Genomic DNA, 17,296 nt, shown 5'->3' with positions numbered 1-17,296 from the left:
CATATATGACTGTAAACTTTAGTTCCAACTCCGGTCCTGAGAACAAAGGGAGACTGGGGGAAAGTCTCTTTAAAAGAAGAGGGAAGGAATGGGGTGGGGGTGGGGCAGGAGGAGGAACCAGGGAAGCTGCTGCTGCAGCTCTGGACAAGGCTGTGCACAGGAAAAGCTCTGGGGAGTGTGAGTGCTGCAGGCCAGCAGCCAGAAGCTGCCTCGGAAGGGAAGCCGAGGAAGAAGGAGCAGATCCAGTTCTGGGGAACGGGACTGGGGTACGGCTGGTTCTCCCACTTTGGTATATGAACTTCAGAGTTCTTTGAAATGTGTACAACAAACAGGCAATATTTTTGCAGCTGCAGAGACCCTGTAGCTGAGTGGGGGGAGGGCGCCGAGCACTTGCCTGGAATGCCCTGGGTTCATGGCCGGCACTGCGGAGAGAGAGACAAAAAAAGACAGGAGGCTGAGGTCAATCTTCAGTGATGCAAAAGGGGAAAAAAAACGGGTGAAGAAAAGACCAAAAGGAATGTTCAAAATGTAAAACCCAGCAGCTTTGTGGAAAATAGCAAAAAATAGCTGGCCTGTGGCAGCCCATGCCTTTAATTCCATAATTCGGGAGGCAGAGGCAGGCAGATCTCTATGAGTTCAAGGCCAGCATGGTCTACAGAGTTCCAGGACAGACAGGGTTACAAAAGGAAACCCTGTGTCGAAAAAACAAAACCAAACCAAACAAACAACCCCTCCCCCCAAAAAAAACCCCAGTAATAAAAATATAGCAATAGATTGGGGGAGAAACCTAATTGACAACTGGGATAAGCTAGATGATCAACCAGAAGACGTCCATCAAGTGGAAGTTGAATGAACATAGCATTATGGCCAGTACAAATTCCAGATACAGACTCACCACCAAGTTATTTGCTGAGAAAAAGAAACAAGATACAATGTCTATGCCAGGCTGTGGTGGCCCACGCCTTTAATCCCAGCACTCGGGAGGCAGAGCCAGGAGGATCTCTGTGAGTTGAGGCCAGCCTGGTCTACAGGGTGAATTCCAGGACAGGCTCCAAAGCTAGAGAGAAACCCTGTCTTGAAAAACAAAAAACAAACAAACAAAGATACAATGTATACAAGCTGCTACATTTACATTAAAACTATACACACAAAGGTCTGTAGATGTTTCTGGCATCCCAGCCATATATATGTAAATGTTGCTGGAAGACTAGGGGTTGGAAGATTTAATGATCTTAGGGATCAATATTCCCTTCATCAGACTAAGTAAAATTCACTGAACACAAAGTTAATCTTTTTGTCTTGTAAGTTTCATATTTATTATTGTTGTATGATGTGACTCTAGGGTAGGCACACTATGCCACTGCACCTGTTGAAGTAACCCTAAGGAGGCAGTTCTCCTTCCACCATGTGGGTTCTGGGGATGGAACTTGAGTGGTCAGGCTGAACAGCAAGTGCCTTTCCCCACCAAGTCACCCTATATTAATTATGTTAAACTACAGAACTTTAGTATGAGCATTGTTGTTTAATTATCATTTCCATCTTGCGGCAGAACACTGTCATTCTACCAGAATAGACCCCCAAACAAACCACGCCTAGCTCTCATCTCCTCAGCTCCCAGAAAATTCTAACATGCATCTTGCCTCTTTCTGGATATTATTATTATTTTTGCTTTGTTTCGTTTTTTTATTTTTAATTTTTATTTATTTATTTATTTTTAACAATTTATTTATTTTTAACAATTTATTTATTATTTATTTATTTTTCTTTTCTTTGGTTTTTCGAGACAGGGTTTCTCTGTGTAGCTTTGCGCCTTTCCTGGAACTTACTTTGTAGACCAGGCTGGCCTTGAACTCACAGAGATTCTCCGGCCTCTGCCTCCCGAGTGCTGGGATTAAAGGCGTGCGACACCACCACCCAGCCTATTTTTTATTTTTTTAAGATGGGGTTTCTCTATGTAGCCCTGGCTGTCCTGGATCTCGCTCTGTAGACCAGGCTGGCCTCAAACTCATGGAGATCCACCTGCCTCTGCCTCCTGAGTGCTGGGATTAAATTTGTACACTTTCACCTGCTAGCTTGGATATTCTTTTCTGTTTTTTTTTTTTTTTTTTTTTTTTTTTTTTTTTCTGAGACAGAGTTTCTCTGTGTAGCTTTGCGCCTTTCCTGGAACTCACTTTATAGACCAGGCTGGCCTCGAACTCACAGAGATTCACCTGGCTTTGCCTCCCAAATGCTGGGATTAAAGGCATGTACCACCACCACCGGCCTGGATATTCTTTATAAGCGGAATCGTACAATGTGACCTTCGACTCTGGCTTTTTTCACCTCCCATATTTTTTCAGGGTGTTCACATCAATTCTTTTTGTTGATGAATTTGCCAGGTGGCAAACATTTGGGTTGTTTTACTAGTAGGAATACTCACATACAGGATTTGTTTGAGGAGAAACTGTTCATCAGTTATTTGAAGCACGTACCAGCATTGGAATTGTTGGATCATATCTAGTTTCTTATTTTGTTTTGTTGGCACTGGGAATAGAATCCAGGGCCTTGGACATGTAAGGCAAGCAGTCTATCACTGAGTTACCTGTTCAGTCCCCACTGGTCAACAGTAATCACATATTTTAACTCTTTGTGGTGGTTTTATATATCCTGGCTAGTCTTAATCTTGTAATCTTCCTGCCTTAGCTCCTGGAGTGCAGGGATTATAGGGATATGCTGTTGTAGTTGGCTCAAATTGTTTTCAATATTATTTTGTACAGTATTCGCTTATTTGGACTTTTTTTTTTTTTTCCTGACAAGTCTCATGTAGCCCAAGCTGGCTATCCTTAACCTACATGTAGGTTTTATTCATATAGAAACACTGATGATGTCTCAAAATAGAAAAGAGGATATATATTCATGGAAGGGGAGTGTACTATAAACACAGGAGATTATTATTATGAGATAAGAAATTAGCAAGTCTTTCTCTAGATAACTCCTGGAAGGAAACTGCAAGTTGGACTCAGAGATCTCAGTTCAGATTAAATTCGCTTCCTGCACTCTGTTTCAGGAGTGTGCACACGGCACCCTGGATTCAAGTTCCAGTCCTGACAGGCACAATTGTGCTTCCTTGTGCAGGTTACTTGACCTCTCTGTACTTCAAATGTAAAACAGAAAAATTGCCTCACAGAGCAGTAACGAGGAGTAGGTGGGCTCGGATGTGAGAGCCCAGCACACAGCTCTGTTGGTGGTCTTCTACTAGCAGGGCCCAGCGGCTCTTCTCTCTGCAGAACATTGTTGTCTACAGGGTATTAATGGAGCTGTTCTGATGCCCGCACTCTCCAGGAACTGCCAGAGGCCTGGCCCAGCTGGACACTATCCCCCTCCCAAAATACTTCTCTCCCTTTAGTGTGAGTTCAGAAGAGGGGGCAATTATGCTTTCGGGTGACAGGAACCACGGTCAGATGTAAAGAAGAGGGCTTGCTGTCTGCAGAGGGCTGCCCTATCTGTATCACGTAGGGAAAAGCTGGGTGAAGTCATGGGAGACAGAGCTGGGTTGAACCAGAGAATGGCCTGCCCTTGCCAGATATACTGTCTCATTTGACCGCACACAAACGTATGGGGCGGGTACTATGCCCATTTCATGAATGAAGAAACTGAGGCTGAGTGGCTAGTCTTTTCCCTACAGCCCTAGAAACAAATACTATGTACAACAAGTACAGGTCCATCTCCATCCTGAACTCAAAAGCTTAACTACTATGCTAAGAAGTCAACGGACGCTGGTTGGTGGTGGAGCATGCCTTTGGGAGCTAATCCCAGCATTTGGGAGGCAGAAGAAGGTGATCTCTTTAAGCTCTAGGCCAGCATGGTCTACACAGTGAGGTCAGCCAGAGCTACATAGTGAGACCCTGCCTCGAAAAACAAAATGAAATAACAGAAAGGAATCAATGGACAAGTACTCAACAAATGCTAATCTGGAAAGCTCTTCTGTGACCACAGCTGAAGGTGCAGCAGTGTGGGAACTATGAACGCCCCCATTTCTGACTGACACAGGGTTAGCTTCTGGTGGAAATTCAAATGTTTGGTGTAGACAAATGGATCTAGGCCCTAGGCTTCTGGTTGCTGGGTTACTAGGAAATTCCTAAGGCATATATATATATGTATATATATATATATTTGATTTATTTATTACGTATACATTGTTCTGCCTACATATATGCCTGCACACCAGAAGGCACCAGATCTCATTACAGATGGTTGTGGTTGCTGGGAATTGAACTCAGGACCTCTGGAACAGCAGCCAGTGCTCTTAACCTCTGAGCCATCCCTCCAGCCCCCTAGATATATTCTTAGATGTGGCCAGGGAATTGGCCTTTTTCAAAAGCTAATTGTGGGTGGTGGAGAGACAGCTCAGTGGTTAAGAAAGCTTGCTGCTTTTCCAGAACGGACTCCAGTTCCCAGCACCCACGTCAGAAAGTTCATAACCACTTGTAACTCCAGCTCCAGGGGTTCGGATGTCCTCGGCTGCCCTCCACACACATGGCAGAGACTCAGACACATACACTTGAATAGTAATAAAAAAATTTTTTGATCTGCAGGTAAGAATGCAGTCAGCTGACCCTAGATATATCTATGACCCTTGACAGATCCTATGACCTGCAGTTCCCTGTACATTCCACTGAGGAGATACCTAGGTTAGGGTATTGCTCTCTCCGCCCCCCTGCCTTTTAAGTTCTTGGAGAGAATGAGTGTGACCTCCCCTTGATGGGAGTAAAAATGGGGGGCCCAGAGGTTGCACTGACACCTTCAGAGGGAAGGGGTCATGCTGTCTTCATCCTGCCCCCCTCATCTTCTATGGCGCCTCAGGACCCACAAGATTGCCACTCGGCCCACTGGGTGTGGTGGTTTGAATGTAACTGGCCCCCATAATCTCACAGGGAGTGGCACTATTAGGAGGTGTGGCTTTGTTGGAGTGGGTGTGACCTTGTTGGAGGAAGTGTGTCACTGTGGGGCGGGCTTTGAGGTTTCCCATGCTCAGGATACCACCCAGTGTCTCAGGCGACTTCTTGTTGCCTACAAGATGTAGGACTCTTGGCTACTACACATCTGCCTGCCTGTCATCATGCTCCACCCCCCCCCATGGTGATAATGGACTGAACCTCTGAAACTGTAAGCAAACCCCTTCAATGAAATGTTTCCTTTATATGAGTTGCCATGGTCATGGTGTCTCTTCATAGCAACAGAAACCGTAACTAAGATGCTGGTCAAGTGCAATGACTCCCACATCAGCTCCTTTGGCTTTTGGGAACTTGGGCTAGTAGGGCCAGCCTGCCATACTTGGTGAACAGTTCTGTAATTTGTCTGGCTGAGAGGGTGGAGGTCACGGAGTCACCCAGGGAAGCAGGCCAAAGAGGTATTTTCAGTGACCTTTGGTTCCCTGGGAAGGACTCAATAGCCAGTAAAAGTTTAGCAAGTGCTGTTTAATGGATGCCAGAACTTAAAACCCATTTCAAACAAAAACAAAACCAGAGAGTTGTTGAAACAAAACAAAAAAATCACTTAGAGGTCCGTATGAAAAGATCTTTGATTAATTTGATTTTTTTTCCTAGAAGGAAAATTTCCTTCTTGGCCCCAACTTCAGACCATTTTGCCTCAGCTTCCCGAGGAAAAAGATCCGATCACCTTTATTGTTTTTCTAGTGACCCTTTTAGTTCACGATGTGTTGCTTTAACAAAATACCCGCAATTAGATAATTTGCAAAGAATAGAAGTTCACCTTGCTCATGGTTCTGGAGACTACTAAGTCCGAGAACATGGCACCAGAATCTGCTCAGCAGCCTGGGGCTGCATCACATACAAGGACTATTAACATATGAATTTGGGGAGTAAGTTTCCAATGCATCAACACGGGAGGGAGGGGGCACTTTGAAATCAACAGTACTTACCATCTGCTTTTGATGATAGAAAGGGAAACAGAGACAGGAGGATTATTAGCTCCTGGCCAGCCTGGGCTACACAGGAAGGGCCTGACTCCCCCTCCCCCCAAAAAAAACAAACAAACAAACAAACAAAAAAAAAAAACCCTAAAACCTGAAGGTTCCATCCTTGGAATCCCTCTAAAAAGCCAGGTGTGGTTCCATCCACAGGCTTATAGTCTCATGATTGGGCGATGAAGGCCCACCACCCTAGCCTCACCAAACAACAAAACCCACCAAGATGAACAACAGCTCCGGAGGAATGACACCAGAGTTGGCCCTTGGGGAGAAACATAAACAGAAACTGATACTCAGCATCTTGTGTGTTAACTCAAGGGACTCGATGTCAGCCACTGAACCTCAGTTTCTCTCTCTGCAAAGACCACTGAGGCTACACAGGAATTCACAAGTGCTGGCTGCTGAGAGGAGGCCCTAAGTAGGGTCGTCAGTGTCGAGGACAGAAACTTTGGCCCGCTCAGACACCCTATTAGGACTTCTCTGGATTCTTCTTTTTTTCTGAGACCGGGTGTCACCTTGTTGCCCTGGCTAGGCTGAAGAGATTTACCTGCCTCTGCCTCTCCAATGCTGGGATCAAAGGCAGCCACTACAACAGGCTCGTATTATTTCTTCAGCCCGTATAATTTTCCCATTCAGGTTCCTGGAATTCTCCTCTCCCATTTTAAGGTAGGGGAAGCAGTCATTGATATGGTAATTTAAAAAGAATGCTTCTAGAGATTTTTCCACAGGAACACTAGCTGCTTTCCTTTCCATTCCTCTTGCTCTCTTTAAAAAAAAAAAAAAAAATGAGATGTGCTTTAATGTAGCCCAGGCTGGTTCACACTCACTGTACAGCTGAGGTTGACCTTGAGCTGTTAGAACAGTAGTTTATGCAGTGCTTCGAACCACATTCAGGACTTTGGGTATGTGTTTTAGTTACTATTCTGCTGCTGTGAGGAAACACCATGGCCATCGGCAACTTATAAAAGAAAGCATTTGATTGGGGGCTTGCTTTATAGTTTCAGAGCACTAGTCCATCGTCATCATGGTGGGAAGTAGCGGGACAGTGTTGGAGCGGTAGCTGAGATGTGACCCTGATCTGTAGGCAGCAAATCCCAAAGACACATCTACTCCAACAAGGCCACACTTCCTAGTCCTTCCTAAATAACCCACCAGCTGGGAACCAAATACTCAAATAGATTAGCCTATAGGACGCACAAGCATTCAAACCACCACAGCATGCCAGGCAAGCATTCAAGTGAACCACACGCCTTACCCCTGAACACTCGATTTTCCCTCATTCAACAAGTCATTCCTGAACTCTTCCTGTCAGGACCCGGGGAAGGCACTCAGAAGTCACAGACTGGAGATAAAGATGAAAGACACATCTCTCTCTTCTGGGTGTCTCCTAATTTCCAGCCAATGGTGGAGAGAGGCAGTAAATACCTTCTGTTGTGTGGCTGGGAGAAGATACTGTCTTTCTAGAAGTCTGGACCTGGAGTGAAGTTCCTAGTCTATCCCTCTCCTGACCTCATTATCATGCCCCCGACTGCCTTGGACTCTGTGGCCATCAATGAACTGTCAGGGTTAGGAGCTCATTCAATACTCAGGAAACCAGAGTGACCCTCTGGAGACTCTGAGAGGTATCTCTAGTTTTACTTTAGGAACGGTTGCCAGGTCAAGTGAATGCAGACTCAGGTCTTCTGATAAATCTACTCTGGGAGTAGTAGTGTTTGTCTTTGATTTGAACTTGGGATCCAGGTTCACAAAGTGGCTCAGAATAAGAGAAGCAAAATAAAATAAAGGATGAGATCTCAGAGACTCTGAGACACAATGACCCAGATTTACTGGCTCTTATCTGACATTCCTGCAACCGAGCACTACTATTTCCATTTTATAGCTTATTTATTGACACTTGGCTAGTGGCTTGCTCAACATTCCACAGTTAGAGCCCTGTGTTTGTATCCCTGGCTGTCCTGGAACTTGCTATGTAGGCCAGGCTGGCCTTGAACTCAGAGGCCTGCCTGCCTCTGCCTCCTGTGCTGGAACTAGAGTGTGCAGGGACATTTATTCCTCAGGAGCAGTTCACCATGTTGTCTGAGTATCTCCCTTGGACCTGAGCTGGCTGATAAGGCCATGCTGGCCAGTGAGTCTCAGGAATCCATTCTCTGCCCTGCGCACTGGGATCACCAAGGTGCTGGAGAATGAAACTCAGGTCCTTTCCCTGACATCCAACAATATTTCCTAAGGGCTAGGAGAGTTCCTCCAATAGTTCTGAGGCCCAGTTTTCTAATGTGTAAATAGAGTGCAGGTCAAGAGGGGATTAGAGAATTTGTTTTAACCTGGGAAACAGTCTCTTGTTCCCTTCCCCCCAGGACCTACTTCACCTAAAAGGTGGGAACTTAAAACCCGTCAGCAACCAAGAAAATAAGCCTCAGAAACACCATTCTTTGAACCTCAAGGTCATCCTCAACCTCTGTTACGCCCAGGATATCTCATGGTAGAGAAAATGAAGTCAGAATTCCCAATCTGCTTTGGAATGTCCAGATACACCAGGGTGGTACTGCTCAGGAGTGAGGTTATCTGATTTTTTTTCCTACTTTTTTTCTTCATTCTTTTCTAGTAGCTGGTGTCTGGAATTTTTCCTACTCTTAAGAATGAAATATTGCCGGGGTGGTGGTGGTGGCAGCAGTTGAAAATGCCTTTTGTCCCAGCACTTGGGAGCCAGAGACAGGCTGATCTCTGAGGCCAGCCTGGTCTACAGAGGGAGTTTCAGGATAGCCAAGTCTACATAAAGAAACCCTATCTCAAAAAAAAAAAAAAAAAAAAAAAAAAAAAAAAAAAAAAAAAAAAAAAAAAAAGGAAAGAAGTATTGTGGCTGGGAGTGGTGATATACAACTTTAATCCCAGACCTCAAGAGGAAAAGGCAGGTGGATCTCTGAGTTTGAAGACAGCTTGCCTGGTCTACATGACAGGCTCTAGTCAGGGCTAAATCAATAAATAAATAACAAGAAATATATGTATAGAAAACCAAGAAAGGGGCTTAGGCACCAGATAAACCCGAAGCATCCTCCAGAAGCAGCCCTAGTATTATTCATAGATTTGTTGGAAATCTACTAATGGAAGAGCACTGGTCAAGCTCTTCAGGGAGGCTACTCCTCCAGCAGATACTCCCGAGAACTAGGAAGTAGGCAGGATTCCCAAACAAGGTATTCCCAGGTCAAAAGAGGGAAGGCACTGAGCATGTGGAAAGGAGGGTGGGAACTGAGGAAGGGCAAGCTGGAGTGGGGGGACTGCAGGGAACAGAAATGTGAGCAGCTCAGAGGCTGAGCTACTGAGGTCACAGCTGGAGGACACAGGGGAAGTTCCCATCCTCCAGGCAGGAAGGCAGACTTGTACTCCCACAACTGCCTTTTCCATCCAGATGAGGACTGAACCTGTAGGCAGTATGAAAATCCTAACGACACACAGGGAATAGCGGCCGGGTTGAGCCTTCTGGTCTCCCTCATCTCCAAGTCTCTTTGCGGTTAGAGATACATTTCCAGGGGTTGTGGGGCCCAGAAAAGACAGTTGCTTCCAAAGTGCTTAAGAGGTGTCACACATAACAGAAGCTCTCCTGACATGTTGAGAATCTTGATGATTCTGGAGAAATGGCTCAGTGGGTAAGAGCCTTGCTCTGCAAGCTGAAGTTCAAATCCTCACCGTGGATGTAAAACACCAGACATGGCTATATATTTATAGCCCTAGCTTTGGGGAACAGAGACAGGTAGATTCTGAGAGCTCCTTAGCATAGTGGAAGTGGCAGAGCTTCCCTCTCAGTGAGACCCAGCAAAGAGAGACTGAGTGAGAAAGTCTCTTGATGTCTTGCTCTGGCCTCCAGATGCACACACAGGCATGTCAGCTACACACTCCCTCCACATACACATGAATCCTCATAAAGTGTTGCTTATTTATGGGACTAGAGAGACGGTTCAGCATTTCAGAGCAGCTGCTGTTCTTCTAGAAGATCCAAAGTTCCAGGGGACTCTTGACTCTGTCTTCCCACCCCTGTGGCCATATGCATGCACATGTGCACTACATATACTCAGGCACATACACTTACATAAAAGGAGATTTTTTTGTTTGTCGTCCTCCCCCCACCCCCCAACAGGGTTTCTCTGTGTAATCCTGGCTGTCCTGAAACTCACTCTGGAGACTAGATTAGTCTCAAATTCAGAGATCTACCTGCCTCTGCCTCCCCAGTGCTGGGACTAAAGCCAAGCATCACTTCACCCAGCAAAGAATATTTTTTTTTTTTTTATTTAAGTGTTGCTTATGAAAGCAAGTAAAAAAAAAAAAAGAAAGAAAATGAAAATAATATTTAACAAGAGATAGTAATGTTACATAAAAGATAAGATATAGCCAGGTGGTGGCGCACGCCTTTAATCCTAGCACTCAGAGGCAGAGGCAGGCGGATTTCTGAGTTCAGGGACAGCCTGGTCTACAGAGTGAGTTCCAGGACAGCCAGGACTTACCAGAGAAACCCTGTCTTGAAAAACTAACAAACAAACAAACGATAATATATAATGGGAGTTAAGCAATTACTCTTTTCCCCCAGTGCTAGAGATTGCATACAGAGCTTTATGCATGCCAAGCTGGTCCTACACCCCAGCTCTGTTCTGTAAACATGGAGGGACAAGGCACCAGCCAGTCAGTTCAGCTGGGAAAAGTGCTTGCCACCAAGGCTAAAGACTGGAGTTCCATTCCTGGGACTCACCTAGAGAAGGAGGAAACCAACATCTCCAAATTGTCTTCTAACCTCCACACAAGTATCATGACATATATGGCCCCAACTCCACAAATAATTTCAAGGGAAGTGCTAGATGCGTGTAATCCTATTTCTTGAGGGTCAGAGGCAGGGGGATTAAGAGTTCAACCTACTCAACAAAACAGGCCCTGTCTCAATAAAATGGGGAGGTGGACACCAAAAATTGAGTGAAGAATCTGTTACAAGAAAAGTGTAAAGTGTGTGTTCTGAATAGGGTGAATTTTGGTTTTTAAAGATGCAGAAAAGGACTAGAGGATATAATAACCTTGTGCATCAGATGGCAGGACTGGGCTTCATTTTCAGAGTTTTCAGTATTTACAAAGTGTGTATTAGCATTAGAAAAGAAGTATTACTTTTAAAAACATTACCAGTTTCCTAACATGAAAAATGCAGTGATGGGGGCCCATGCCTCATCTGTCACTTCTTTGGGGTCTCAGCTTCCTCATCTATAAAATGGAGCCCTTAACCACAAGATGCCTCTCTATTAAAAAAATTCAAATCGCTGGGTGGTGGTAGCCCACGCCTTTGATCCCAGCACTTGGGAGGCAGAAGCAGAGGCAGGTGGATTTCAGTGAGTTTAGGCCAGCCTGGTCTACAAAGTGAGTTTCAGGACAGCCAGTACAGAGAAACCCTGTCTTGAAAAACAAAAACCAAACAAACAAAAAAAAAAAAGAAAGAAAGAAAAGAAAAGAAAAGAAAAAAGAAAAATTCAAATCAATCCTATAGGGATACCTAAGTTTAGTAAACTGTGCTTCTCTTCTGGAAAAAGCCCGAGCTACAGGAGATTTTTCTACAGCAGGATCCTAAGGGGAGGGAGGAATGGGAATTCCTCTTTGGCAAAGGAAGACATCAAGGGCCTTATGGGAAGATCTGCAGGAGGGGAAAATGTGGTAGAGGTATCTGAGGACTCACAAGATTGGTACCACCTGGAGATGCCGGAAGCGGGAAGGACGAAAACTGGGAAGAATGGAGTACCCCTCCCCCAGGCCACAGTAGGGGCTCAAGAGTATTTCCCAAATGGGTGCATATATCACCAGCAAAAACCTCAATTTACTTACCTGTGAGATGACGTATTAGGTCGACAAAGCTGTCAGGGAGGTCGGCCACAGCTCAGCCCTCACGCGTGATGGAGCTAACTGTATTTGGCAGGTCGGCGCAGGGAAATTCTCAGGGTCTAAGCCACTGCCCAGGGTCAAGGTTCCTAACTGGTACAGGGGTGTCAACCAAGGCTTTTCATGTCCACCGCCTCTGAGCGCGGGCTCCCGCCCCAAATCCCAATACTAAGACCCCAGTTCCATACGTTAAGTCGGGGCAGCAGATCGCACCCGGGGACGCCTGACCCGGGCCAGCTCCCCTCCCCTCTCAGCTCTGGCTGCTGAAGCATGATCGGGGCGGGGGGTGGGGGCACAGGAAAGGACCCCAAGGCTCCGGCGGCTCCGCAGGGCCACGGCTCTCCCAGTGCGACTTCAGGTAGGGGAGGGTTTTTTACTAGCTGCAGAATAGCAGACGGTCCTGGTCAGTATTTACACCGCCGGGGGAAAAAAATCCGACCCTAAGGCCGCGCCCCGGCCACTGCGGGTGGGAGTCTGGGTGACCCCGCCCTAGGCGTCAGCCCGCTCTTCCCTCCCCCACCCTAGGGGTTCGGAATTGGAGCGGAAAAAGAGCGAGACGTGAGGAGTCTTAAAAGTGGGGTGGAGGTAACGAACGGAACCTTCTAGGTCATTCGAGGTACCTCTTCCTGTAGGTGAAAACGAGTAGGCTCCCTAACCCTCCTCTTATAGCTGGGGAGGTGAAGGGGGGGGGAGACTTGGTAGTCTAATTCCCAACCCTCGGGGCTGGACGCCTCGGGCCAGAGAGGGGAAGTGATTTCCTCAAGGTCACTCAGCAGAACCACTCGGTGCCTTGCTCAAGATCAGGTGTTTGCCGCCCTCCCCCTTCCCCGCCTTCCCCCCCTAGAGCCCGGCCCTCCGCCGCCGCCGCGCGCGCGAGGGGAGCGCGCGGGGCCGGACCCCCACGGGAATGTGTGTGTGTGTGTGTGTGTGTGTGCGTGTGCGTGCGTGTGCGCCCATGACAGCTTCCAACCCCACGTCAGGGTTTGAAACCCGGGAGCACCGCCGGGCTGGAGATGCAGCGTGCCGGGCACCTCCCGCGCCACCCAACCCCGCGCGGCTCCTTTAAGAAAAGTTCTCTGGAAGAGTTCATCAAAGTTTAAAAACTCGCCTCGGAGAAGGGACGGCGGCGGGGTGGTGGGGGTGGCGGCGGCGAGAGCCGGGTGCGGGAGAGAGGAAGGGGGTCGGCCGGCCGACCGGCCGAGGAAGCGGCGAGGGGAAACCGCCCGCCCGCCGGAGCTCCGAGAGGCAGGGAGGCCGGAGCGCGGCGGCCGGGGCCGGGGCCGGGGCCGGGGCGAGCCCGCAGTGGGCTGCGGGGATTGGCTGCGCGTTCCCCCGGAGACCGCGGGGCGGGGGCGGGGCGGGCCGGGCCCCAGCTGAGGCCGGTTCCGGCGCCCGCCCCCTCCCCCGGCGCCCGCCCCCCGCCGCCGCCGCCGCCGCCGCCGCGGGCGCACTCGCGGGCCGCAGTGAAAAGCCGGAGGCGGCGGCCGCTCGGGCTGCGCACGGGTTCCCGGTGCCTTCCCCTCCGCTTCGGCCGCCTCCCGCACCCTCCAAACTTCATGTGACCCCCCCTTCCTCCTCCTCCTCCTCCCTTTCTCCTTAGCTGGACGCCGCAGCCCTCCGTCTCCGCACGAGCCCGCACGCTCCTCGGGGGGCGCACCGCTCGCCGCGCCCCTGCCCACCTCGGGGCCCCGCGGTCCCGCTCCCCTCTCCGCGGCGCCCCCTCCCCACTCTCCCTCCCCCTCACCATGAGCAGCGTGAAGCCGGACGTCGAGCACTGCACCGGCACGGGCCCCAGCGGCCCGCCGCTGGAGGAGGAGGTGGGTGTGCGGCCGCCGGCGGGACTGGGCGCGCGTGAGGTGCACGCGGAGGCAGGGTGGGCGCGGGAGGAGGGCACGCGGGGCCCGAGGCGGCGCGAGGCCGTGCGGGCCACCGCTCCCGCGCCTTCCCGCCGCTGCCCTTCGCCCCCGGGGAGGGCCAGCTCCGGTCCCGCTGGCGGGGGCGTGCGGCCTGGACCGGCCCGGCGGGGCCGGCATTGTCTTGCCCGCCCTCCCGGGCTGGAGGAAGGGCGTGCGCGCGTCGGCCGCCATCCGGGTGGCCCCGTGGTGGGCTCGCGGGGGCCCCGCACGGGTCCTCCGCCCGCTGCCCGCGTTCCCCACGCCGGGTCCTCGCTTGCGGCTTGGCGCGCGCGCTTCGGCCGAGGAGCGCCTCATGGGTGGCCTGGACACCCCCCCCATCCCCGGGTGGAAGGAGCTGAGAGGGGTTATTGAGGTGGACATGCGGGAGACGTGCTCGCCCTTCAGTCTTTCCCACCCTGACCCCTCCCCGTGACCTTGGAGGCCGGGCCAGCTGCCCTGCGCCTAGGTTCTCGAGAGCTGTAGTCTTAGTGGGCAGGCGGGCGGGCGGGCTTGCCTCGCCTCCCAGTCCCAGAACTTGGGTTTCCGCAGAGATGAGCCGGCAATTTAATTAATTACAGTCAGGAAAGCGAGAACTTGGAAACACCAAGTCTCCCCTGTTCTCGCCCTTTGACCTAAGTAGCCAAGCCGGGACCCCAAACTGTCCTGGGTGGGATCCTTGAAAGAGAGGTGACATCATCTTGTCCAGCCGCCCTGTGCTGAAAAGAAGGGGTGGTGAGACCGCGTCGAGGAACCACCAGCGCCTGTCGGTTTCATGGGCTGGTGAGGGCGACGCACATGTGGGGGATAAAAACTTGAAAGATGCCTGCGCATGGAGGCTAGGCAGGCAGGCAGGCAGAATTAGTATCAAAAGGGGCCAGGCTTCTGGGCTCCTAAGGAGCTCCTTTGGCTGTGCTGTGTCACTCGGGGCTGAGAGACCCTTCCTGCCCCGCCCTGGCATGCTCTTGCCCAGGAAACCAAGGGTCAGTTATCCAGCCCTAGCGCCCTTCCCTTTGGTCTGGGGTAGAAACCGCAGAAGAGGCCCTCATGTTTCTTGCTGGTTGTGCTATGGTTTGCCACCGAATGGCCTCCTGTTGGGCAGCAGAGGCCTGCATCCAGCCTCAGTGCACCAGGGACTGACGTCTTGATGATCCAGGTTTGGATCCTGCTTTGGGCACACGGAGGCAGAAAATTACATGCAACGAGTCACTTCACTCAAGAGATGGGAACGGAGGGTCTGGCATCTCTTTGGCTAGAGTAGCAGGAGTGGCGGCTGGTTTTGGTTTCTGTTAGCTCTGGCCTCTTTGGACCTTAATGTCTGCAGGACCCCATCCTGAGCTACCTGAATTTTAGAATCTCCCATGAGAATTGGGGGGCAGGGGAGGGCGGTGATGCGTGCCTGTTGTTAGCTGGTGTGTCTGTGATCTCAGCTTGTTTTCTCATCCCTTGTGCTGAAATTGGGATGGGGGGGCAGTGGTTCCTCAAGTTGTGCAAGGATCGACCCCAGTCTTGCATCTCTTAAAAGGTTGGCCTTCATCAGGGACTTCATACTGAAAGTCTGACCAGATCCTCAGACCCACGGTTCTGGCTGGGAATTAAACGTTGGCCACACTGAAGAGTTGGAAGAAGTGTGTGGGCCTTGTCTACTTTTTCGTTTGTTTTGTTTTGTTTGCGAGACAGGGTTTCTCTGTGTAGACCCTAATGCCCTGGAACTCAGTCTGTAGACCAGGCCGGCTTCGAACTCAAAGAGATCCTCCTGCCTCTTCGTCCTGAGTGCTGGGATTAAAGGCTTGGGCCACCACCACCTTGGTGCCTTGGCTGCTTTTCAAAATTCCCTTTCTGGGAAAGAGGCTATTCAAAAAGTAGAGTCACCGCTTTTCCTATGGTCCTTGGGGTATGCTATAGCCTTGATGATTCAGAGTCTTGTAGTGGTACCAGCAGAGGGACATGGGCTTGGATTTAGTGTTTAGCAGAGTTCTGGTGGTCAGCAGGTCCTCATTTGGGTGGCACATACACTAAAATTAGAATAATAAAGGGCCGATTAGCATGGCTCTGTTGAAGAAGAAATGAAATCTCATGAAGCATTTCATATTTTAAAATAAAATAGAACTGGTGAAATGGCTCACTGGGTAAGGCGTTGGCTACCAAGCCGGATTACCTGGTCCTTGGGATCTACATGGTGGAGAGAGAGAATGGATTCCTGGAAGTTGTCCTCTAGTCTCTACATATGCACCCTGACAGTCTTTCTCCACCACCACAATCACATTAAAATATGATTGAAAGTTTTTAAATAAAAGAAAACTGGGGGCTTGGTGATCTCTTGGTGTCCAGTTCAGTTCCAGTCTCCCTTCCTTCAGCAGCATTCTGGCCAGTAGCTCAGGAACTCTCAGCTCTGTCTCCTTTTGGTTGCTTGGGGGAAACTAGTCTGCTTTAGTTTAGAGGGTCCCAGGCAGTCAGTTTTACAATCCCTAAGAACCATCATCCAGCTAATGCTGTTAACATTGGTGATTTACTGCTGTGGCTCAAACTGGCTCTTCCTAATCATCTATTGATTAGCTATAACAAGCCTAGAGAAGTAAAAGCTACTGTCCTTTTAACATCTCATTTCCTAAGGGTACCAGGTTGCAGGAGAATGATGCATTTCCTCAGTGCTAGGAGGAATCCCTTACTTTGAACTGCCTCTTACAGTCAGTCAGGTTTCCCTGCTTGCTTCTTGCTCTACCCAAGGAGCTTCATCCATATTGTGAGCATCAGGTTCCTTCTCTGGGATACAGATGAAAGGTTGCAGGTGGGGTGGGGTGGGGTGTGTGTGTGAGGAGGACTTGCCTGGCAGTGGTGGTATGTCTAATCCAGTGGCACCATAGTGACACCATGAAGTTAGAGGTTAGCTCTCCCTGAGATGAGGATGAGTGGAGTAGGAGGTTGTGTAGTGAGTGGAAAGGGCATTCCAAAAAGTACGGCATAGGTCAAAGGATGATTCCCAAGACAGAGACAGGAGAATCCTAGGTTCAAGGCTAACTTGGCTACGTAGTGAGGCTGTATTTCAAAAGCAAAGCTGGGGAGCAGGGTCTCATGGGTTATGAGACCTCATGGTTTATTTCGGTAACTACCAGGAGTTTGCTATGTGGAGAAATAGCAAACGCCACATCATGAAAAGCCTGAGAGCATGTGAAGGAGGGAGGAAGCTGCCATTTTCTTGCACTTGAGCAGATGTGTTAAAAGCTTTGATATCCTTTGGAGGCTAAAGAGGACAGTGAGGAATTAAGGGGAGAAGCTGAAGTTACTGTTTGGTCTAAGGCTATATCCTCTTCCAGGTGGGCCTTGATGGAGTACCAGATAGTGTCACATAGATTCTGAAAATCCTGCTTAGATTCTAGTGATTCTACTGGATAATCCTAGTGATTGTCCTGGATGGCTAGGTATTAGTGTCTCTGGAGAGCATTGTGTATGGTGTTTATATATTGAGAGGATCTTGCTACATTGCCCAGGCTGGCAGCATGCTAGGCTGACCTGAAACAATGTAGCTCAGTCCTCATGA

At 49.4% G+C, this 17,296-nt stretch overlaps 1 protein-coding gene and 1 long non-coding RNA gene across 4 annotated transcripts in view; one reads left to right on the top strand and one right to left on the bottom strand.

The window, feature by feature from the left end:
• The window catches only part of LOC114691964, a 29,317-nt gene extending 16,622 nt beyond the window's left edge, over nucleotides 1-12,695 (bottom strand). The window contains exon 1 of the long non-coding RNA XR_003734308.2: nucleotides 11,813-12,695. This is a non-coding gene — a long non-coding RNA (uncharacterized LOC114691964). The remainder of the gene's footprint in view (nucleotides 1-11,812) is intronic.
• A 593-nt stretch (nucleotides 12,696-13,288) lies between these two features.
• Rbpms2 (RNA binding protein, mRNA processing factor 2) overlaps nucleotides 13,289-17,296 on the top strand; it is a 33,459-nt gene continuing 29,451 nt past the window's right edge. For 2 of the 3 annotated variants that reach the window (XM_028866527.2, XM_028866535.2), the window contains exon 1: nucleotides 13,289-13,683. In XM_028866527.2, the coding sequence (XP_028722360.1) occupies nucleotides 13,612-13,683 (72 nt within the window). In that variant the 5' untranslated portion in view covers nucleotides 13,289-13,611. Of the gene's footprint in view, nucleotides 13,684-14,759; nucleotides 14,915-17,296 lie in introns of those variants that run through there. The other variant, XM_037207399.1, reaches the window with a different exon arrangement.

Source organism: Peromyscus leucopus, chromosome 7 (assembly GCF_004664715.2).
Source record: "Peromyscus leucopus breed LL Stock chromosome 7, UCI_PerLeu_2.1, whole genome shotgun sequence".
NCBI lineage: Eukaryota > Metazoa > Chordata > Mammalia > Rodentia > Cricetidae > Peromyscus > Peromyscus leucopus.
This window is presented reverse-complemented; position numbering and strand designations above follow the sequence as displayed.